This window comes from Zeus faber, assembly GCF_960531495.2.
Source record: "Zeus faber genome assembly, chromosome: 5".
NCBI lineage: Eukaryota > Metazoa > Chordata > Actinopteri > Zeiformes > Zeidae > Zeus > Zeus faber.
Genome location: NC_137192.1, coordinates 5,497,508 through 5,522,355, shown reverse-complemented (window position 1 = coordinate 5,522,355; position 24,848 = coordinate 5,497,508). Strand labels below are relative to the sequence as shown.

At 45.2% G+C, this 24,848-nt stretch overlaps 1 protein-coding gene across 1 annotated transcript; it reads left to right on the top strand.

Annotated features, from left to right (window-relative positions):
- Positions 1 to 1,855: 1,855 nt before the first annotated feature.
- On the top strand, positions 1,856 to 23,941 carry slc41a1 (solute carrier family 41 member 1). Its single transcript, XM_079999973.1, has 11 exons — positions 1,856 to 1,953; positions 3,167 to 4,232; positions 11,387 to 11,494; positions 15,026 to 15,097; positions 15,694 to 15,838; positions 15,921 to 16,067; positions 18,991 to 19,138; positions 20,802 to 20,881; positions 21,007 to 21,141; positions 23,029 to 23,177; positions 23,462 to 23,941. Exons 2-11 carry the CDS (start codon positions 3,750 to 3,752, stop codon positions 23,645 to 23,647), a joined length of 1,653 nt encoding a protein of 550 aa, XP_079856099.1. The 5' UTR covers positions 1,856 to 1,953; positions 3,167 to 3,749; the 3' UTR covers positions 23,648 to 23,941.
- The last annotated feature ends 907 nt before the right edge of the window (positions 23,942 to 24,848 follow it).

Here is a 24,848-nt window from a genome sequence, read left to right as displayed (position 1 = left end):
CTAGGTAGTTGTCATTGGCTACTGTGTTCCCCACAGGTAGTACAAACATTATGGACATGGTGGCCCCTATGGCTAAGAGATGTGAATAACACTGAAAATTGGAAAACCATTGCTTATCTGTAGATTTATCTTCTTTCCCATTTTTTTCACGTGGATACTTTCAATGCCCTGGGAGGGCATGCTCATGACTCATGACAAAGCTCTCTGACTCGTATCTCCTCCATGGAGGTGCGGTACTGTAGAAGGCATTCTGAATGTAAAAATGAATCCTCTTAACCTATCGAATCCTCTTATGGGGGGAGCCCCTAACCACTAACTCGTGAGTTTCCACTCTCCGTGCCTGCATTCCTGCGGGCTGTCAGCGGATGTTGTCCCGCAAAACCGTGAGAACGATGCGTTACTCTTCCTAGTTCAAATAAAGATTTGCTCCCCGTAAATATGTTTTTTCCTAACAACTGTGGAATTGGTTGAAAATGCTTAAGGCAGACTTTGACTGGTGGTGTTGACTCTCAAATATCACATGAATGCACCACTATAGGTGACTAGGAGACTACGAGACAACAATATTTTCTTGCAACTTCACCAGAGAATCTTTCAATGATATCTGCAACCTGTTACAAAGTAAACAATACATTTTCAAAGCGAGCCCAGAAGTTCCTTGTTTACCTCCAAATATGATCATTTTATCCAAAGGTTTTACCCTTAGTTAGCACCATCAATTTCTCCACATATGATATTGAGATATCATATGAACAACACAATATTTAATGGATAAAAACAAAACAAAACGACAAATATCTTTGGTACGGCTATGGTTATACCTATCAATTTTGACTGTAAGGGCCTTCTTGGCCCCAATGTGGGTCTTGGGAACAACCTTGACCTCCGTAACCTGCTGACCTGTCAAAACCTTGTCTCAGGCATCTCGAGACAATATGGCTTAGATTTGAGTGAGTGAGTATGTGTCTCTCTTTGCTTTGCTTTCTCCCTCCGTCCCTGTCATTGTAAAAAGCGGCTGTTTTGTCGTGCACGACCAACAATCCCGTTCCGGGCATAAGACCGAGCAACCTCAACAGGGCATGATGTGTCTGAACGGCAGCCAAGCAGCACAACAAGGTTCGGAAGAAGATTCCTCCGGGGACATCATTAGCGCTTGAACACCCTCCATGTTAGATGCGTCTGCAGCATCCATCTATACTCACACACATAACACATACACACACACTCTCTCTCTCTCACACACACACACACACACACACACTCTCTCTCTCTCTCACACACTCACATAAACACACTCTCACAAACACACACATTCTCTCTCTCTCTCTCTCTCACACACACACACGCACGCACGCACACACACACACACACACACACACACACACACACACACACACACACAGTTTCTGTAGTAAGGACAATTACTTTGCAGCAGTAGTTCCTGTGTAAGATTTTTTTTCCAGTAAACCTATTGGTGGATAAGTGAGCAAGTGAACAATAAAAACCGCTTTGAACCAGTTAGAGAGTCCATTCCTGGCGGGCATGGACTGTTAAAATAAAACTACCCCCCCTCACCCCCTTGTCCGTTAGTAAATTACTCAGGCTGGTGGAGGCTGGCACCACATTGGCATAAATTTCCACACGCACGCACACACTGAGTGGCCGAGAGGAGGAGACCTGCTTTGCTGGGGGGGGGGGGGGGGGGGGGGGGGGGTCCATTGTGAACCACGTGCGCATGGTGGACCCCGCCTTGTGTGACTTCCTGCCCCGTCCGAGCCAATGGGCGCAGCCCTGTGCTCCTGCAGCAGCGGCCCAGCTCTACGGGCGGAGTGACAGCCTCTCCACCGGCGCCGTGTGAACGATTAACCGCGCGGGCGGGGGTGTCATCGTACATAAAGCACGATTACCGGCATCCTCACCCTCAGCACGGAGCACCAGCGGTCTCGTTAGAAGGTAAATACTGAAATATTTACGTGGGATTTTTTTTTTGTCCCTCTGCGGAAAGGCTTAAGATGCATTGGCTCGGAGAAATGGACCAAACCCACCGGATCCTGGAGGTGGGCAATGACGCGTCTAACGGAATGTGTGACCGGGGCGCACCGTTTGAAATCGCTTTTATATTAGGGGTTATTGTTCGGGTTGCTATTGGCCCATATTAGTCTTGTGTCTGGGAATGACTTGCAACGATGTGGAATGAACCCTGCCTCGCTTAAATAAGAGGCAGAATAATACAAAAGAGTCCCCCCTCCTCCTCCATTCAGCTATGACCAGGGGAGCACTAATTTACGTCTTTGCCATGTTGGGTTCTTGGGGTGTTGGTCGTGACTACTAAACAGACTCCGGGTTCGAGAGGCGGGGTAACCCAAAGTGCGCAGCGCACCGACGCTTTCCAGCAGCATGGGTCTGTCCTCCGCGGCTGGGTGAGAATCAGTGGTGGACTAGAGGATGTACACACAACTATACGATTATTTATAGAAGACGGGAGGAAATTACACTGGAGTGAAGTAGGAAGGAGTGGGACGATTTCAACCCCACATGGCCACTAGTCCTCGCACTCCACTTCCATAACCTTGGAATAAAAGGCGCACAGGGCGCCCAACAGTACCGCGGTCAGTATTTAGCACCAGGGGAGCGCGCTTCAAAGCGTCAGGAAAGTGAATTTCAATGTAGTCGTGACTCTCGTGGACAAGATTTTGGAAATCAATAAACTTTGTGATGTTTAAAGTGCTATTAAAAAACTGCAGAGGTCGACTAAATAAAGAACCATGCGGTGCATAAAGTTGCCAGGTTTAAATTTATGTACGTGCATTAAAGGGCAATATCTGTCGGGATTCTACACGTTTTGCGTCAGGTCGATACCATCAGGCCATGGACCAAATATTTTTCATTGGTAGATATGGTTTAGTCCATACTTCTGTACCTGTCTACACTATGGTAAGAGAGATAACAGTGAAACTTATCAAAACAGTTGTAATTTAATGTCTTGTAAATTTTAATATCGGTGAAGTTTAACTATTAACTATCTACTCATTTGTCTGAGGACACCTGGAACCTCTCCAAGGACCCCTGGGGGTCCCTAGACCCACCTTGAGTGTGTGTGGTGTGTCTGTTATAGGGCTTTGCAAACCCTGGTATAATTGTTTTTAATCTGTTCCTTCTCTTCCAGGTGATTTGGCGCTCAAGTTGAAGAGGTAGTTTTCCGCAGTCCAGTAATTCAATCTGTGCCCTGCAGACCTTAAAATACACCCACTGAAAACCTTCTGGTATAGCCACGTGGTGTAAGGTGAGACCATCCGGCATGTGAGGATGACCATTTGCTCCAACAGTGGGGACGGGACACGCCTCTGTTAGTCGCCAAGCAGCCATATCAGTGTGTTGCCCTCTCTTCCATTTCGACTGTTACGCACTTTTCTGTTTTCCACCTGCTTACCGTGACCCTGCAGTGAATGGAGAACATACTGGTTCTGCTACCCAAGCACCGACAGGAACACAGTCAGACGTGCACCGCACCGGCCCCTGCAGACCACCGGGTAGATGGTTCGTCCTTAGAACGGTTATTTTTTTTGTAGTCATCAATCGCGACCACGCAGTGTAGGTGCCACTCACTAACGCGTATTAATGGGATAAATCAATCTGACTGATCAGGTTCAAAACCGATCAGGGGATTCCGTTCCTTCCACCCAGCCCAGAAGCGCTACCTGCAACCTCCCCCCTTTCTCCCAAGCCGGACTGCCTCTCAAGGTCTCCGCATGGTCCTTTGGTCGAAAGAACAAGACAAGCTCCCCGACATCGACATGTCCTCCGGGGCGATCGAGATGAAGAAGGAGGGCGGCCCCCTGACGCCGGCCTTCCTCAGCTCCAACGGCTCCGTCCACCCGGTCATCCTCGCAGAGGGCCCTGAGGAAGCGAGACAGGAGGCGGCAGGCGAGTACGAGCTCACAGAGGTCACCGCCTTTGCGGACAGGGCCCTGAGTGAGGCTGGGGAGGATGAGCGCTCGGAGGTGGTGGTGGTGGACTGCCGGGCCAACGCCAAGGGCCAGCGGGAGGAGGACGCCCTCTTGGAGAATGCCAGCCAGAGCAACGAGAGCGACGACACCAGCACCGACCAGAGCCCAGAGCCACCGGCACCCTTGAAGGAGACCTCATTCTCCATCGGGTTGCAGGTGGTCTTCCCCTTCCTGCTGGCCGGGTTCGGGACAGTGGCCGCGGGGATGGTGCTTGACATTGTTCAGGTAAGGAAGAAATTTGAATTGGAATGTGGCAAGGCGTAGTCACGTGACAACAGCATGACGTTGATCACAATGTCTGCTTGTAGGAATGCCAAACCTAGTGGTACTAGAGACTAGACATTGTCAGGGATTTTGCTTATCATAATATCACAATACAGTAAAATGTTGTCTTAAGGCTGGATTAAAGTAAAGTAATGCAATTTTATGAACTTATATATATCCATAGACTGTTCTGACCGTATGACTAAGGGTGTGTTACTGTCTTATGAAAGCACTAGCAGCACTGGTCTGCAAAATAGTGAATTATGTAATATTACACAACATCATAGATGATATACCAATAGATGAGAAACAGGAACATCATACATTCATTTGTTTATGTTACAATGTGCTCTTTTAAGACTTTAAGACATTTAATTCTCTCTTCTTCTTCTTCTTCTTCTTCTTCTTCTTTTTTATTATTACAACAATTGGGTTGTGTTTTCTGCCATGTGGCTGGCTCATAGTAGTTGGTTTGAGACTTGTTTTTGAATTGAACTCCATTAACCTTATTTACTTCTTAAGATATATACATCTGTAATAAAAATTCACTCTTGTTGATAGTACTCCCACTGTTTGATTAGCGGTGAAACCGATAGATTAACTGCCTCTTCGAGTTCAATATGTGACAATGATACATTAGGAATTTACTTTAAGAAAAGGCCTATGAGCTGTGACTATACAACCATTGTGTTAGCGCAGAACCTGGAGGACAACATGTCATGCCAGCTGTTCATATGTTTGTTTGAATCAAGCGGTTTGAATCTGCCGTTGGCCCCAGCCACGTGTCAATTATTGTCCTGTGGGCCAATCTTGGGGCCGTCTTGAGAGGATTGGCGGAAGGGGTGGTTCTCAACAGGGACCATGGGGGTATTTATATAACCTGTTTTTCTTCCACTGTTCCCAGAGCTGGCACATGCTGGCCCACACTCTATGGGCTCCAAGCGTATGCCGAGCCGGAGCCATTATCTGACAGAGCAGATATTAAGAAGTTGTGTATTCAAATGTTTATGTTTGTTAGACTTAGGACTACTTCTTGAGGTCAGTCAAACAGATGTGAGGCTGGTATTAAAAAATAATGGTACGTTCGGTTTGTCATGCGTTAATCAGAAAATGCTCATTATTTCAAAGGCAAACTTGTATAGAATAGAATAGAATAGAATAGAATAGAATAGAGAGCTGTTTGGCCTACATTTCCTCCAACTAAAAAAACACAACTCGTAATTACCCCCCTTCTTTCCTGTTGACCGACTGTAGTAGTTCCTTCCCTCGCTTGCTTTCTCGCTCGCTCTCTCTTTCTCTCATTCCCTCTCAACGTACGAGTCAGCGTATAAGCCCCTGAGCCTTGCTCTCTTAGGAGCAGCATCCCGGCACAAAAAAATAAAGATTAAAAAGAAGGCCGAGCTGTGCAGGGGCCGAGCTGACGGGTCATATATTTCTTTAAGGTCAGCTTGTCGTTCAGATGAAGCCAAGAGGTGTCTGGTTGCCAGGGGACGGGGGCTTGGCACACACTGGCTGCTCTGATGCCAGCACTGGTGTACCCCCAGGAACTCTTAATAGAAGGGGGGGGGGGGGGGGGGGTGAGAGAGGCAAGAGTGAAAGTCTACCTTTCTATTTTTTTTCATTCCTGTCCAGAACTCCACTATAATAAATAAATAAAGCAACTGGTGGAGTTACAGTTGTGAGAAAAATAACCCTTACTTCCAGTAAGCCCTACTTCTACTGTGCATTATAGGATAGGGGGCAACTTAAGTCCCTCAAGCTTTCTTTTCACACTTTTTAATGACACTTCTCCAGAGGTGAGCTGAGGGAGAGCTATGGATGATCCCCGGTCATCCCCGGTGAAGAGAAGTTGCCTTTTCAGAAGTTGGGAAATCACAACGGGAGAAGGAAACACTTAACCCGTAGTGTTATTTTCTGTTTCTTTAGTTTCAATCATTAATATTTGGATATATATATGTATATGTGGAGAGGCATGGGTTACCAATTGTCTGTAAAATGTAATCCAAATTGATCTAAGGTTGGTCCAGTCTCTATGTTTGTGTAAAACCATCAAAAAAAACTGATGGAAATCGCCGGATTTCCGAGTAATAGGAAATGTTGCTATTTTCATTTGGGTCTTTTTAAATACATTTAACCACTTGAAACTGGTCACCAAACATCATAGAAGGTGTGATATGAGATGTTTGAACCATTTTTCCGCTGGCTCGGACCGTAGGGTTCTCTACCATCTCGATTCCTTTTCCCAGATACTGTCGGATGCTGGCTGAGGTAATCATATACTGCAAAGTCTGAGAGCCTCGCGGTCCGCAGCCATTTCCCGGCCTCTATTTTCTTCTTTGATAAGTTGGAGACTGTGTTGGAGCGTGACTCGGAGCAATGTCACCTCTTTAACATCAGGTACCGCGATGTACTGTACCCCTGGCCTCATTCCTGTCAGTGTGGTGCTTTGAGGACGGCCAGTACAGAGAGCTGAAGGAGTCTGCATAGTTGAGTCAACTGACCGAGCGTCAGAATTGCCCTAAAACCGTCAATCTATTTAGCAGGATCTCAGGGATGGGGAGACTGACTGGGGGTCAAAAGCTATACGTGCTATGTAGACCTGCTGGTAGAGGTGACTGTTAGATCTGCACGATATTAGGAAAACCTGCGATGTGCGATAACATTGTTCAATATTGCTATGACCGTAATCTTGCGATTAATAAACAAATACTGAATTGTGCACATTTGCTATACTGTTCCTGTGTCTTGCTGCTTTAATAGATACACTGCTAAACATAGACCCCAAGCATTGCACATCGTGGGCCTATGCCCACCGAATAAAGAAATTAGATAAATTATTTCGAACATGCTTTTATTGAACAAATTGCACATGAGTACCTAACCAATTAAACCAAAACTTAATTTAAATAAGAAATTATAACTATAAGAAATTTAAGTTTAATTTCCCCTGCTCCCAAATATTTTCTTCTTAAACTCAACAAAAAATATCTCTTAAAAAATATCTTGGGGAAAAATAATTAATAATTAAGTCAATATAAATGCATATATTACATTGCACTGTGTTACTTTTGCGCTCGTCATAAAATAATTCCACACCGCAGACACGTCTCGCTCACTCGCGACGCGTTCCACCATGGGATATTTATCAGCCGACAAATATCGGTACCTCGCTAGTTGTCATCAACAGTAATATAGAGGCTGCTTCTGAGTGTGAATGCGTGGTGCGTGTAAATTAAATGATTTTTCTTATTCATCGCGTTTCAGTAAGTCTTTTGGAATGTCTTTATCACGCATGTTCATGTCATGATAACAATGAAAATGTGATTTATCGCTCAGCACTTGTTACTGCTGTTGATTCTTCATTCTTGGGCTCTTATCACAAACTCTCATCTCCAGTCATCAACCCAAGAACCCAAACCGCAAGAAAGTGTACTTATCACCTTCACCCTGAGTGTCACCGTCTGTCTACCCGCCTCGTCATTGTCTGTCTGTCTCTCTGCCCGTCTTGTTCACTGCTCGTCTCTCCCAGAGTCTAGATTTCACTCCGACACGTTGGCGTCGGCAGGCATCCTCTATGCCAAATAGAACGAAACCAACCGGCTTCAACCTCAAAAACAGACAAACAGTCTAAAAATACAGGACGCAAAACAAACAGTTAAACACAAGCAACGCAAAGACAGTGACACCGGGCCAGCCCTCTCCTGCCCACTAAACCGCCATTTTGGTCCGACCACATCCAGTTGACATCCAGTTTCATTACGAGCTGCTCTCAAAGCCAGAGCATGGGCTAGGTTCCTTCAAACAGAGTCATCGGGTTGTCCTTGTCATGGGTTGCAAGCTATTTGCGTCTTTTCATCGGCGTCTGGCCAGTTGAAGTTATCAAGGCGCTCAAGGGTCAAAAATCCTCCGATGTAGACCTGAGTACGATCGGGTTACAGTTGGGCCGGGTGATAAATCAATATTGTTGTTCATTGTCCTTAAGTGGTATCATATTGCGGTTGAAATCAAGACTTCATCACATGCTGATGGTAGTACAGTATGATAGTAGGTAAGTAGTTATTAGTTATAATAGTGTTGTGATACTTCCAATTCAGAGACGACCGTTTATTCCAGAGCCGGACCCTCTCGGCTGCCTCATGATGATGTTGTCCTGTCCCCATCATTAACATCCTATCACCCCCATCCCCCAAAAGGAATTAGCTCATGACAATAGCCGGGGACAACTAGCTGGTTAGTGTCTTGAGTGATTGAGTTCGAAAGGATTAGTCTGCTATTGTACAAGCGAAAGCCCTGGGCTAATCTTTCACCAGCTCCAGGACCTTTGGGAATCCGCTGGAAGGTCCCGACTAAAGTGTTTGCTTTTCTCCCACTCTCTTTCTCTCTCTCGTTCTCTCTCTCTTCTCTCTCTCTCTCTCTCTCTCTCTCTCTCTTCCTCTCTCTCTCTCTCTCTTCCTCTCTCTCTCTCTCTCTTCCTCTCCCTCTCTCTCTCTCTCTCTCTCTCTCTCTCTCTCTCTCTCTCTCTTCCTCTCCCTCTCTCTCTCTCTTCCTCTCTCTCTCTCTTTCTCTCTCTCTCTCTTCCCCTCCGTCTCTCTCTCTCTCTCTCTCTCACTTGTAATTGTTATTTTTTTTACTTTTTAATTTATTTTTTACTTTTTTAAATTTTATTAGTGTTATGGTGATTATTTCATTATTACTAACATATATTTATTTATTTATTAATTAATTTGTTCATTGAATTGCCTTCCAGTGTCTTGTGCTTGTGCCACTGTGTACCACATACCACATGTGTTGAATAAAAGTGTTAACCCCCCCGCTCCCCCTCGCTCCCTCTCTCTGGTCAAACAGTTCACCCACCACCCGTAGGGTCAAGCTCTGTTTCTGGACTTGAGAATGGGGGGGCGGGGGGGTTCAGCAGTAATGGGACTCCACTGATGTCATTGCAGTGACACTGTATCTAGCTTTGATTTTCTTCCTTTTGCATCGCGGCATGCCACCCGGGCTCCGGGTCCCCTGCCCTCTGTCCATATACAGTATATACAGTGGCCTCAGATGTGTGCGGGGCCCTGTTACTCAACCAGGCAACGTGAGCCTGTCGGACTGCATGCCAGCGGCGTCTATAGGTCAGCGCCGCGAGATGGTGGGCCCTGTCCTGTAGAGTTTCCCAGAACCAAGAGTACATCCATGGGTGGACAGAGAGAGAGAGGGAGAGAGAGGGAGAGAGAGGGAGAGAGTTTGGCTGGAGGCCAGCGTTCCATGGAGACGACAACATATATCACCGCAGGGGACGGGGAAAGGAGATAGGGCGGAGAGAGTGAGACCGAGACGTATAGAGAGAGAGAGAGAGAGGGAGAGACAGAGGGAAAGTGGGACAGAGGGGTAAAAAAAAACAAAAAACAGAAAAACATAGGCCGAGGTTTGTGAAAGTGGAGAGCTGTGCTTTCGTGGGTGGGTGGGTGGTAGGTAGGTGGGGAGGGTGTAGGTGGTGTGGCTCAGTGTGGCGCTTGCTAGACACTGGGTAGGCAGCACGGGGCAGGGAGCCAAGAAGCAGGACCAGAGCAAGAGGGGGTGGGGGGAGGCGGGGGGTCTCTCTGCAAAGTTGGCAATCTAATGAGGAGCTCTGCTTGGCCCGGTCCGGGACGTGGAGGGGGCAGACGGGCAGACGCAGTTTTTTCTTTTCTCCCTGAACGTTTCAGACTGGAAGCTGTTGTTGATGGTGGCTCTGACTGTCAATCCGTCTGCACTGCATGCCTGGATTCACTAAGAGAGCTGAGCTGAGTGGAGTGATAAGAAAGAGTTCTTCAGAGTCTGTCCCTCCTCAGAGACTGTCCCCCCTCACTGACATACTTTCGAACATAAGCACTTTTACTGGGAGATGGATGGTTGCCCCACCAGCTCAAACCCCCACACCAACCACGCACTACAGCTTGTTTGTCGTTGCATTGTACGCTATTGACAGACCGATGGGGTCTATGAAGCACTGTAAAAACAGTACTTAGCATTATTGCGACTTCTGATTACAAATGGATGTTGATGGACTGCAGTTTTTTTTTCTGATCTATATAATAACCTTTCAACCTTTGCACCACAAGTGAGTTTCGCTGTTCACACATGCGGCTACATTCAGGAACATTTCCGTCTTCATCCTTTTCACACATGCCATGATAATGCCAGAATAGATGGGGCAAGGGAAAGTCCAGCAGAAGTCACCCCCTGCGCCAGAGGGCGACAGTCGGAGCAGCAGCGCACAGAGTGACGGACAAAAGCTCATTCACTTAATACATTAATAAATGTAAATATAAATATAGAAATGAGTAAGTATACGGCCGATGGACCGGGCGGAGACAGTGGTGCGGCCGTGCCCCCCCAACTCCGAAGCACGCAACGCTATAACCAAGCAGTCAACTCCGCAACGGGGCCTGCACCCCCACAGCGCACACTGCATTTGTTTACCAGCGGATCTTGACCGCCCCAATATGGCCACCATGTCGGACAATATTACCCACAAAAATACGGGGCGAATCGCGAACCTGCTTGTGATTTCGAAGTTTGATATCGAACCCTCATTTCAGTCGCTTTTTGATTTTGAATCGGAATCGTGACACCCCTACTGGTTCTGAAATTCTGCTATAATATAGTTTCACGATAATACAATACAATTGCTAAACGCACCCCGCTTTTCAGTTCGGAGAGAAATTGCCTGGGGCTTGGCCTTTAAAATACAGGAAAAGGGATTATGTAATGGGGGGGACAACGACCAGGCAGATACAAAGGGAGGAGGATGAATCACCTTAAGAAGTAAGAAGTCCCAGTGACCTTGTTGCAGCTGAGTGAGAAAGAGAGAGAGAGAGAGAGAGAGAGAGAGAGATTATGATACATAAAACCTCTGTGGAGACAGAGACAGTCAATCAAGCCCATCAAAGGGATCTGATTTCAGCGATGGATCGATGCAGAATGAACTCCAGAGGAAGGTCAGAGAGACTTCGAGAGAAGAAGGAGAGCGAGAGGAAAGAGAATGGCACATTGCCCTCCAATGTAATGATGACACCTTATCTGTCTCCGTATCTGCGGTCGTGTCTTCGATGAAGCTGACGTACCTGCTTTTGTCTGCGTTGCAGCACTGGACGGTGTTCACAGAGGTGACGGAGGTGTTCATCCTAGTACCGGCTCTGCTGGGGCTCAAAGGCAACCTTGAGATGACCCTGGCATCCAGACTTTCTACAGCGGTAGGTAACTTAAATGTACCTTTTGTGTTTGTGTGTGTGTGTGTGTGTGTGTGTGTGTGTGTGTGTGTGTGTGTGTGTGTGTGTGTGTGTGTGTGTGTGTGTGTGTGTGTGTGTGTGTGTGTGTGTCTGTGTCTGTGTCTGTGTGTTCAGATGTGGGTTCTATTCTATATATCCTACTTTATTTAGTGTGCATGAACTATATGAAACAGTTTTGCACAAGAATACTAAAAAAATACCTACTTACGAACTTAAGAAGTATTTGGGGTTTCTCCATCTTCTACTAGCAACCGATGTGCCAAGGTTTTGATTCAGCCAAATTCAGCCTTGGATGTTTTTTTTTATTGTTCCGGAAGAAGCTTTAAAAAGGGTTCTCTACTAACACACAAAATACACATTGCCCTATCTGTTGAGCCTTGTTTCAGTTGATCCTAAAACTGATTGACCGGGTTGCCCCCAGGAGTCAGAAGGTCAGATTGCGTAATATTGGCTGGGAGGGGAGGTTCACACGAACTGATAGCGACATTCCACTCCTGGCTTCAAACACCCTCAAGTGACCACACAAGTAGGTTTTTAGCTTGGGTTTCCTCACCCTGAGTTCATCTCTTCTCTCAAAGGTTAAAGGCAGGATGACAGATCACGTGTTATTATTATTATCAATCAAATACAGATTCTCTCTGCTCAGTGGCTGCTTGAAGAGCATTTGTTGGCCAAGTGACAAAGGTTGCAGATCTCTTATTCACTTATTTTGTACCTGACACAAGTGTTTACATTTCTGCTGGGTCCGTGGCTAATGCAGTGCACCTCGGCCAACAATACCATTGTCCATTGTGGCAGGAGAGGTCAACGACCTTGCAGCGTCGCTCGCAAAAAAAAAAGTCCCCACGGCGATGTAAGTGCTACAGGAATTAACCCTGTATCACTCGTCAGCTCACCATATCCGAAATTCTTTCCGTTGATTTATGGGAAACGAGCAAGAGAGCTTAGATTAGCAGAGCTGTAATTGCCCGCCCACCGTGGAAAAGCTCTCAAGGACAACTCAAGGGTCCGGCTCTTCCCCCTTGAAAAGATCAGTCGTGATGGATGATCTTTGATTCAGTGTCAATGGGCGCCCAGGGCCACCGATACCAGACGTCCTCCACCTTAATGGTGGCCGTCCTAGGAGGTTAGCTTCACCGGTTGGGGTCCATTCAGCCCCGTCTTGGCTGACCTCCGGCGGACCACGTTTCTTTCCACGCTGCCGCTAATTATCAGCAGATTAGGAACACTGTAAGTTTCCTAATGCGCTTATTAAAAAAAAAAAAGGATAAATAAATGTAATCCTAGGTGACGGCTTGGCCGAAGAAGTAGTCAATTCACATGACTGATTTTGGGTTTCTTTCTTTTTTTGACTTTTTCGGACAATTTTAGTTAAAGGAGACTATTTTGTTTCCATCGGTTCTCCTTCATTCATTCATTCTTTCATTCATTACTGACCATGTTTGACCTTCCCATTGTACTATTTTAAATTGAAGGTTCCGCTAGCCAGACGTTGACTTTAATCTGTGACATTCTGTTCGTCTGTTTGCCTGCTATTTATCTATCTATCTATCTATCTATCTATCTATCTATCTATCTATCTATCTATCTATCTATCTATCTATCTATCTATCTGTCTGTCTGTCTGTCTGTATGTCTATCTATCTATCTATCTATCTATCTATCTATCTATCTATCTATCTATCTATCTGTCTATCTATGTATCTATCTATCTATCTATCTATCTATCTATCTGTCTGTCTGTCTGTCTGTCTGTATGTCTATCTATCTATCTATCTATCTATCTATCTATCTATCTGTCTGTCTGTCTGCCTGTCTGTCTGCCTGTCTGTCTGCCGGCCTGCCTGTCTGTCTGTCTATCTGTAATCATCGATGTAAAAACTCATGTACCAGCTCATGTTAATCCAACCAGTCACACACAGAGTCACAGGAGTCATACTCTACTTTAACTGTGTGTGTATGTGTGTGCGTGTTGTGTGTAACAAGTTCTCACTGTGCCCTTGACTCACTGCATTGGATGTTTGACATCATCCATCTTTATCTCCCTGCACCCTAAACCCTCTTATATTATGTTTGTGGCAGCCTGCTCCTCACTGATCCGCACCACTCTTAACACTGTGACACCATCCTGAATGCTTTTGGACGCACGTGTGCACTGCGCCAGGAAGGCAGGAAACCTGTTACATGCACACACGTAAACACGCACAGGCGCACTAGATCCCTTATCATATGACAAGCATTCGCAAGTCGACGTCATGCACTCTCACACACGCACACACACACACACACACACACACAGTGCGCTGGTACACAGACAAGCTCGGGCTCATCGTGTCAATCAGGCTCGTGGTTTTCCACTGCTCCACTGCCAGGAATATTTGTCATGGTGGCTTTTTGCAAGTAGATGTCTGGGCGAATCACAAGCAGAGAGCCACACATGGTCAGGGAACACTCTGAGATAATGCATAATACACCAGTTCATATCAAATAGCGCACTCAGTGAAGCTGTCTTGGATTTTGCTATAAAATAGGAATGTATATATTTTTCATGCATTAGCTAATGCTTTTACCCTAAGCCTTGTCGATGTTAATTGATGTTAACCGATGTTAACCTACGCCTCGCTGGATCTTGAACGTATCGCACAGTCGCACACTTCAGATTTTTTTCGAGGGACGCGCTGACAAAGTTTTAAGGATTTGTTTTTATTCTTTCTTTCATTAATCATCATAAAGCTATATAAATACACACGTAAATCAATAGTTTGGTAACTTCTAAAGACAACAAAATGACAGAGTCCACGCCGCCCACTGGACACGGTCCAACTGGACATTTTAAATCGGGATCTGTACATTTATAGTAAATTATATGATGATGTCAAAGCGTTTCACTGTAAATCTCATCTCGAGACGCGTGATGTGAATATTTCGGGTCAAAGTTGTTCCGTTCTTCACTAATATCTGCTCCGTTTGCGGATCGATTTGGATGAAATTTAAACCACCAGATCCTTGTGACATAGCGGTTTAAACCAAACCTTAACAATGTTCATAGCTAATGCTGAAGTATGTGTTAAAAATTTGGTCAGTTTTTCGCTAATATCTGCTCCGTTAGGTGGAACAACTCTACTGGGCATGTCTGCTGCGGATCATAGCACTGTGGATACACAGTGGACTAACTGTTGACGCTGCCACTTGAGAACATAAGTGCGTGTGTGTGTGTGTGTGTGTGTATGTGTGTGTGAAAGGGCGATGAGATAAGTGGAGTCGGCGCAAGGTGGGGGCGGGGGACGGATGGAGGAGGTTTGGGCCGGCAGTTTAGTTAGTCACAGAGATCAGAGAGTCCTATTGTCCCTGAGAACTGACCCCTTTTTGTTGTTGCGGGATTCGGGGAGGCTGCAGCGTGCACGGATGCTCCGGAGCACAACACCGATATAGACCGCTCGATCCGCTCGATCGATCGCTTGGACTGACGGTTTGCACGTTTGTCGCCCTCTGCAGGCGAACATCGGCCAGATGGACACGGCCAAGGACATGTGGAAGATGATCATGGGAAATCTGGCCCTCATCCAGGTAAACAACAACACATCACTTGATAAAACAACATTACTGATTGTCTTGGTTTTTAATGACATCATGCTTAAAGAAATCTCCATTAGGGAGAAATGTTCTCGAAAAAACAGACATAAGCCACTGACTTTGGTTCAAAAGTGAGACCTAACTAAATTAATCATCTTAATGCAGTCGCACCTACATGATACTATATATTGTGCTAAGAAAATGCATTTCGCTGAAGGGAACAAAATGGCTCCCTGACTGCTCTTCGACCATTTCCAGAATAAACTTCTGAAATATAAACTTCTTTACACTGAATTTTTCCCTGTGGTATGTCATTATTTGACAAGCATGCAGTTCCTGTAACACTTTTAAAAAGTAGGGACTGGACTCCTTGTCCTAACACAACCTGGCGGGGTGGGGTCAGGTTGAACACACCCAACCAAAAAAACATGTGGCCTTTCGGTCGGAGACCTACAGAATAATCAATATAATTTCAAGGATATGAGTAGTATATTTGTAGACCAAATTTTGAATTTTGCAAGTGGTTTCCCTTTCGTTACAATGACTTAAAAACTATAACTTATTTTGCCTGTCTGTGTGTGTGGCCTCAGGTCCAGGCCACCGTGGTGGGCTTCCTGGCCTCCATAGCTGCTGTGATCTTCGGATGGATCCCAGAAGGCCACTTCAAGCTGGGACACGCTGTGCTGCTGTGCGCCTCCAGCGTGGCCACCGCCTTCATAGCATCTCTGCTGCTAGGTAGGTCCATCCCAGAAGATACTAGTTGTATTTTTGTTTGTTTTTTCACCAAAGCCGGCATATTAATTCTCATCATGATCAGGCCTCATCATGATCGGCGTGATCATCGCGTCCAGGAAGGTGGGCATCAACCCCGATAACGTAGCCACGCCGATTGCTGCCAGCCTAGGGGACCTGATCACCCTCTCGCTGCTGGCTGGTATCTCTACAGGACTCTTCAAAGAACTCGGTAAACTCACCACACACAGACACACACACACACACACACATACACACTCACGCTGCTCGAGTGTCTCGGAAGCAATGGTAGTAGTGCATCACATTTGTTATAGAAGAGTAAAATAGCATTTACTGTCCCTGTCTGCATGGATTTCTTCACCAATACCTGTAGTTGGAACATCTTTGAATAAATAGATTCCATGCTTTCTTAAATATTCTCCTAAAATATTGTTCATTTTTCAAAATAGTCAATCGATAGATAGATAGATAGATAGATAGATAGATAGATAGATAGATAGATAGATAGATAGATAGATAGATAGATAGATAGATAGATAGATAGATAGATAGATGGCTGAAAAAATGCAAACATGAATGAAGCCAAAAATGTACTATAAAGTAGCAAATTACAAATGAATACTACTACTCACTTGCAACTATCCAATTCACATTTATTTTTCTTTATTCTTCAGTCTCAACAAACAGTAAAGCGACGGTTCTACTAGTATATTATCTTTTTACCAGCGGTTATATGTTTGTGTGTGTGTGTGTGTGTGTGTGTGTGTGTGTGTGTGTGTGTGTGTGTGTGTGTGTGTGTGTGTGTGTGTAAGGCAGTGCAAATAAGACTTAGGGTTAAGCCCTGGTTATCCTGTGGTGCCACACCCAGCCCGCGCAGAGACCAGTTGTCATGCGTGACGCAGTGCTAGTGATCCAGATCATTTGGCTCAGCTCAGCAATGAGAGCTGGCTCTTTCAGCTCGCAAACAACTCTTCATTCAGTACCAATTCTTTAACCAAATTGATGGTTAAAGAAGACCTATCCTCATTGTAAAACAACAATAACACACTACTAATAAAATAGTATGGCTAATAAATAATTACACAACTCTGTACAGACACATACAGTATATTTAAATTGAATTAGTACGATATAAAATGAAACAAAATGTTATTGAACCAATATGTTACAGAATCATCCCATCATTCTGTCTTGTATTAATTTACTAAATAAATAAATAACCCAGACGGGAGCTGGCTCCCCTCATTAACAGAATTCAGCTCATAGAACCAACACGCATCCAAGTGGGCGTCGTGCGGAAAGGATCTCCAGTTCATCACGCGAACAGTGACAGGCACCAAGCCGCGGCAAGTGAGGAAATATATAAGTATAATAAAAAGAAAGCAGTTTACTTATTTTTGAGAGAGAGACTGATTCCTTTTTGGTATCAATCCTATTGACACTAGAATCGACTCAAAACAAAACGTAGTATCGCCAGTAACCATACTTTTGGTATCAATCCGCCCACCCCTACTAGAGAGAAAACATGGCTGCACGCAGGGCATTGGAGCTTGTGCTGAGGAGCTGTTCATTGTGGTCGAAACTACAAACACGCGAAAAGGAGAAAAGGAGCTGGTCTGTCCGCCTGTTCCATGCAGAGATAGGAAAGGGGGGTTGAAGTTATGTCCAGCTCAGCATTTTATTACAGAGGAACTAACAACTGTTTCGTTCTGTTCAAGAATGGAGTCACAATGTGTAATTATTCTCCTTCATTGCAATATTCTCTGAAAAGAAACTGCACATAAATACCAATAACAACATTACCTTTTATTTGTAAACTGAACTGACCAAACCTGAGTTGAAAAAAATTATTTGTAGACCTTAAATTTCACATCTGAATTGTGCTGCGTATCAATGTTGCCCAACATATAAGAAATAAAAACGCTGATCTCCCATGGCTTCCAATGCATTTCCTGGGAACGCTCCTCGGGCCAACTCAAAAAATCTCGGAGGTGTGCAGCCTCATGCCGCAACGTTGCGCAGGTCCCTACGCACCATGGCACTACCCCCTGGTGACATCATTTGCGTCACATGCTCCCTCACACCCTCGTGCTTCCGGTGGGAATAAATCTAGCTATGAGCTATTCTTTTATGTTGCTTTTATGAAGCCAGTCCTGAACAGATGCCAAAATGACAAGCCCTGTAACTGGTGCGCTCTCCCTCTCTCTCCCTCTCTCTCAGTTTCTCTCTCTCGCGCTCCCACAAAATGCACACGTGCCAAGTAGTGGGAAGTATATCTGCTTCTTGAATGACACACAGGGGACCCAAAAAGTACTTGCGTTTTTTTATCAACAATATCATTTTATTTTCAAGGGCTTTTATGCGTGATCAGAATGACAGATTAATAGATCTGGGGATATTTATTAATTTTTTTTTTATTTTATTTTTTTTTTATTATTATTATTATTTTTGATCTGGGGCAATTCATAAAACATTCGGGCTGAAACCACGGATGCCCACCCCTAACGACACCACTATTGAAAAGCCTAACCACACCTAACCTAACTATTTTACAGTTTTATAGCCCACTCTATTGTTAGCTCGGCGACAACCTCTACCGGAATGCAGCGCTTTCCACACCGCTTTGAGACATGAGGGAAGGAAGACAGACACACACAGATACACACTCACTGCATGATATATCAACAGACACGTACGTAAACAACTAACCGTAAAACACAGGCGGGGCATAAAACCACTGTGGGTCGCAATCACATACTAACTCACTCTGAGCACCTGGCTGTAGTAATAAAGTGTAAATAAAATAAACTGCGTGCACTAAGGTTGTGTGGTTACATGTCATTCACAAAGAAATGCACATTCTTGTCTTGTGTGTGTACTGTGTCCATGGCAGATGTAACATAGCCTCTAAATAGCGACAACAGCGGCCCCCAGTGGCCAGAGTAGAGAACACTTATCCACCCGTTCTGGTCCAGTCCAGATCTGATTATTTAATGTAAGCGGAAGTTTTCTTTCCCTCCGTTTGGCTCTCAGGAAGTCTAAAAGCAGTCAATTAGAAGTATTTAATAAGAGGCTCATGCACACACCTCTGGAGAATTCCCGCATTATGTTGTTTTACTTGGCTTCTCCTCCAGATGACAACAACTACGCCAACCCTCTGGTGTGCGCGGTGTTCGTGGCGCTGTGCCCACTGTGGGTGCTGATTGCCAGGAAGATCCCTTCCACCAGGGAGGTCCTGTACTCAGGCTGGGAGCCTGTCATCATCGCCATGGCGATCAGCAGGTAGCACAAACATGACAAATTTTGGTTTTCACATGGCAGTCGGTGACGCAATCCCTTGAAATGTAAATTACTTCAATTAGGTAAATTCACGCACATGTGTTACTTTTAGACTGTGAATCATCTATATCTACCTTTCACGTCTTCCAAGTTTAAATTTGTTTGTATTTATGAATTAAGCAAAGAATATAAGTGTTTCGTGAAGGTGTATATATCATATGTATGTATATGTGCATTCCTAACAGAACAATCAATTCTTGGTCATGGCAGTATTTAGGTAAATCTTCATTAACTGATCGATTGATCGATCATCCTGAACCTAGGAATGAATTGAAATTAATAATGGTAGTTCAGCCTTCCACACACCACCCAAGCGGCATATTCAGGGCCCTCCGGTACAGAGCCACAGAAGATGGAGTTGTAGAAAACACACAAGTTTATTGTGGAGAGGGGGATTGATAGAACAAGCCCCGGAGCAGATCTCGCTCTGATCCTGGGTCCCTAATTACCTAGATCCAGGTCAGGTGTGGCTGCTCAAACCACACCGTACCACACTGAGGCCCGGGAGAATACCTGGCCAAAGCCTACCCCCCACCAAGCAGAGAACAAAAAAAAACCGCGTAAAATACAGACTCTGACCCAGGGTTACTATACCTAAAATAAATAAAACATACCATTCCCATACCTTAAACCAACAAATGTTCCAAATAAATTAACTGATCCCCTTCAAGGGGACGTGGTTCCCCAGAAAACAGCATGGTCCACCGGCTTCCTTCCCCCAGGGCGACGATGCAGACTCCCCTCCTTCCTTCCGGAGCGTGGGACCTCAAGCTGCTGTGTTGCTGCTGGTGGAGGCGTGGCTGGGCTTGGCTGTTGCGGGGGCTGCTTTGAGGGGTGGTCTCGCTGCTGGGCTGCTGGATGGTCCCGGCGGTGGCTGCTGGGTGGAGAAGCTAGCTGCTAGTGGTTACCTGAGGTGGTTGCTGCAGCTGCTTCTCCCCCGGTCCTCCGCCGGACTCCGTGTGTGCTGCTGCTGCCAGTCGGGAGAGGGTTGGTGCGGGGGCCGCCGGTTAACCCGCTGGTGGCTCCAGGGCGTATTCGGACCTGGTGGCGGTCAAGGCCAGTCGATTGTCCACCTACCTGCACATGAACGGCCTTCTGTGTCCCTTCCTCGTGCCGGAGAGTCCCTGTTTAGGTGCCAGTGTGGCAGTTTCGCCTACCACGGACCTCTTGCACAGAGACAGAGAAGATGGGGTTGTAGAAAACAGACAAGTTCATTATGGGGCAGAGGCTTGATAGAACAAGCCCTAGAACAGATGGACACAGGGCTCCTCTCTCTTGAGTGTGTGTGGGGATGGGGGATTTAACCTGTTGCTCATTAGACCAACCAACGAGCAACAAGAATGCAGCCACTCTGATACTGGGTCCCTAATTACCTATATCCAGGTCAGGTGTGGCTGCTCAAACCACACCATCCCCACACCACAATGTAAATTATCATGTTCTACTGAGCCAAAACATACTCACTATGCTGTAATAATGGGTCATATTTGTAGGTATGTGTGTGTGTACACATATGTGTGTCAAAAAATAGGTATATGGGGGTGCATGTTTTTTTTGTTTGTTTGTTAACTGATGTGTTTTTTTTCCAATTGCTGTGTGTTCTCAGTGTTGGGGGTCTGATTCTAGACAAGACTGTCTCCAACCCAAACTTTGCTGGCATGGCAGTGTTCACTCCAGTTATAAATGGTGAGAAATTGCGGATATAAGGCATATTGATCGTTGAGAAAGATTGCTCCTATATACAGTATGTATGTAGGTATGTATATATGTATGTATATATTTATGTATGCATGTGTTGTGTATACCCCCAGGGGTCGGGGGTAACCTGGTGGCGGTCCAGGCCAGTCGAATATCCACCTACCTGCACATGAATGGCCTTCCCTTGGGGGATCCAAATCCCGTCCCCAGGAAATGCCCCACACCCTGTACCTCATTCTTTGGTTCCAGTAAGTTGTTGGGTGGACTGTGTAGATTATTCCATTGTTTTCCTTCATATCAGATCATATCATATAGTGTGTATAGGTGGTATTACAGTACTAAAGCATGGCCGTAGCCAGCTATGAGGTCACGAGGTCCGGACCTCAGTAATAATTTTCATTTTATATCTTTTTTTTTTCCCCCCCGTATAATCAGGGGTTGGAATTGTCTTGTCTATCCTAAGTGTCTGCCTGGCAGTGGTCTCTCTACATCTGAATGATGTGTAACTTGGCACAACCTTCCGTGGTGATTTGGATCTAATTCCTCAAGTCATGTCTGCGGCAGCCTGTTTTCTGACCGCTTCATTTTTTGAATATTATTTATTTGTTTGTGTGTTGCTACTAAACTTCATTTTGAGGTTCAAGTTCAAGAGATTATTTGTCACATACAAATACATACGTATATGCACTCAAATGTCATGACACCCGGTGATTACGCACAATAAGCTCTATAAGCTCTATATAATAATAATATAATATAATTAATTGTCTGTTGCATTAAATATACATTTAAATCCTCAGAAATGAAACTTACCTTAACTTACCTCCTGCACTTACCTCACAGAGTCGAAATCCTGGCTATTAAAATATCAACAGGCAAGTTCTTTTCCAAGTCCCTGAAGTGTCCTTCCTTCCTTCCATATGAACGCGGTGGCACATCCCTGTACTGCTGCGCCCCCATCCTCCGCTTTGTGCGTGTGACTGTGGAGCGGCGCTGTTCCCATGCATGGGGGGGTAGGGCGGGGCGAGGCCTGCGGACCTGTGTGACGTCATCAGCAGACACCTTCCCCATTGGCCAACAAAGTATCACTAGGAGCTCTCCGTCAAAGCTTTCCTAGGGAGCAGGCACCCAGTGGTTCTCCACGTGATGCGGGGGTCCCACCAGGAGTCCTTTAACAGGTTCCAGGAGGTCCCCAGCAAAGTTATTAATAGCTCAACCTCAACATTAGTTGGTGCAGAAAAGGCACAAATTTGTGCATAAAAATTTCCCAGAACTCAGGAAGTGAAGTGTTTGACGCTCAACATTTCCTGGGGGATGACCCAGGTTGATGTATTTTGATAGTTGTTTTCAGACATTTTCAATTATGAGTTACCTGTATGTCTATAACTGTATCTACATCTACTGTATATCATTAGAGTAATAGTATTGCATTGTCATGTCATGACCTCTCTCGCTCTCTCTCTCTCTCTCTCTCGGTCGCAAATGAATGTCCATTCTGCAAACTGCCAGAGTCCGTGTTTCACTGTTTTGCAGAGTGCGACAGACTTTTAGAGCTTTTTAGTCTTTTAAAGGAAAGTTTTAAGCTCTTTAAGGAGGAGTGGTCCAGAAACTGTTTTATTTTTGGGGCTAGATACTACAGGGCCAACGCAGAGAAATGGCGACTGCTTAATTTTCTAGTAGGGGAAGCGAAGATGGCCATCTACCTCACGAGGAGGAACAAACTGAGGGGAAAGGACAGTGTTTTAGGAAGAGTGTTTGTAGCGCTGGTCAGGGCCAGAGTCTTGATTGATTTTAACTTTCACAGACTGATGAAGAGTCTGGACGTCTTCATCAAGCTGTGGTGTTTTAACGACGCCATCTGTTCCCTGGTGGAGGACGACCTGTGCTTCCAGTCTGTTTTTAACGTGTAGGACTCTGTTAGTGAACCAAGTGTGTTTGTTGTATTGTCTGTAACTGTGAACTAGAGAAATTGTTAAAATAAAGATGCTTTAAAAATCTCTCTCTCTCTCTCTCTCTCTCTCTCTCTCTCTCTCTCTCTCTCTCTCTCTCTCTCTCTCTCTCTCTCTCTCTCTCTCTCTCTCTCTCTCTCTCTCTATCTCTCTCTCTCTCTCTCTCTCTCTCTCTCTTTACCCCAGCTGTGAACTCTCGCTCGGCCCGGGTGCTCTTCCTCCTGGTGGCCCCGGGACACCTGGTCTTCCTCTACACCATCAACTCCATGCGGGCAGGTCACACCACGCTGACGTCCATCTTCATTGCCTTCTACATGGCCGCCGCGCTGCTGCAGGTGCAGTTTGCTCCGTCGGGCTCTGGGTGGCAGCAAGGAGTCGAGCAGAATTCATGTTAAAAATATATATACATTTCAAAAATGAATTACAAAAAGAAAAAAAAAGAAAAACAATAAAAGAAAACAAAAAATTATTAAAAATAAAACCAATAATAATACTTAAATAAATTAAGACAAAATAATAATAATAATAATAATAATAATAATAATAATAATAATAATATAAAAACTTATGTCATAAATGTTATAACTTAATAACACCCTCAAACAACTGCCCCACTCAGGTGATGATCCTGCTCTATTTGGCCGACTGGATGGTCCACTGGATGTGGGGGCGAGGAATGGACCCGGACAACTTCTCCATTCCGTACCTGACGGCGTTGGGGGACCTGCTGGGGACCGGCTTCCTGGCCCTCTGCTTCCACATCCTGTGGCTCATCGGAGACAGGGACACCGACGTCGGGGACTGAACGGCACACACATGTACATGTACGTGCACACACGTGCACGCGCAGACACAAATTTTGCACACAGGTGGGGGAACACAGGCAGGCAGGGGAATACTTTCACACACCCGTATCAAAAACGTCTACAGCAGTCACACATGTTGTGCATATATGACTCACACATGACCATAAAAGGGTGGTAACAGTGCATGTTTCCCTACATGATTGTGACCCCTTGAACATGTATGTATAACAGTGTCGTTGAAAGTGGCCATAATCATGATGGAAAATGTACACCTTTTTTTTTTCATTTGTGCACAAATCAAACACATACATAGTGCACAGTCAAAAAAAAACAACACGTATTTTTTTTGGGGGGGGGGGGGGGGGCGACAAAACCACCCGGATGTGATCCAAAACAACATCAACATAAGGGCTAACTTCAAAATGGCGAGCTGCGCCCTCACAAAGCGCCACTCGCGCCATCTGTAGGAGAACAATGGTGACACAGTATCTGGACAATATATGTGGGTTTTTAACTTTTTTTAATTTCATTTTATTTATTTTTAATTTTTTGCCCACCTGAAGTGATCACAATGAACACATCACATGCGTCCAGCTAAGTCCCTAAGTAATGACCCATTCGGAAACACCACACTTCCTCTCCCTTCTCCTTCTTCCTTTTTTTTTACTAAATAACAGAGTCCAACTACTTTTTGTTGTTTATATATATATTTTTTATTTTCCACCATGATTATTATGATAATTATTTTTGTTGGTTTTTAGTAGATGAACTTGATACAAATCGATATCCGTTGTATCTGGCGGGCCGGTCCTCATTATTTTTCAATGGGGGCCGCGGCAGGACCCGCTTTGTAAAGACAGCAGTCTTTTTAACACTTGAAAAATGAGAAAGATGAACAGAAAAAAAGAAAAAGAAACAGAGACGAGCCTAGAATGCTTAATCACCAAGTGCTTATGTGATAGAGATAATATTACGTCAAATATGACATTTTGAACCTAATGTTGATTTAGTGGCGTGCATAGGGCTGACCCCCCCCCCCCCCCAGCACCACCACCTTGTTTTTGTTTGAAGCGCTTCACTCCCTCCTCCTCTCCTTCTCTCACACGCTTTGGCCTTGTGACGTAAGCAAAAAATAACTGTACTACAGGGGTTTGTCTGGGAAGGGGGGCAGAGATGTAACAACCCCAAATCCTGTTAGGC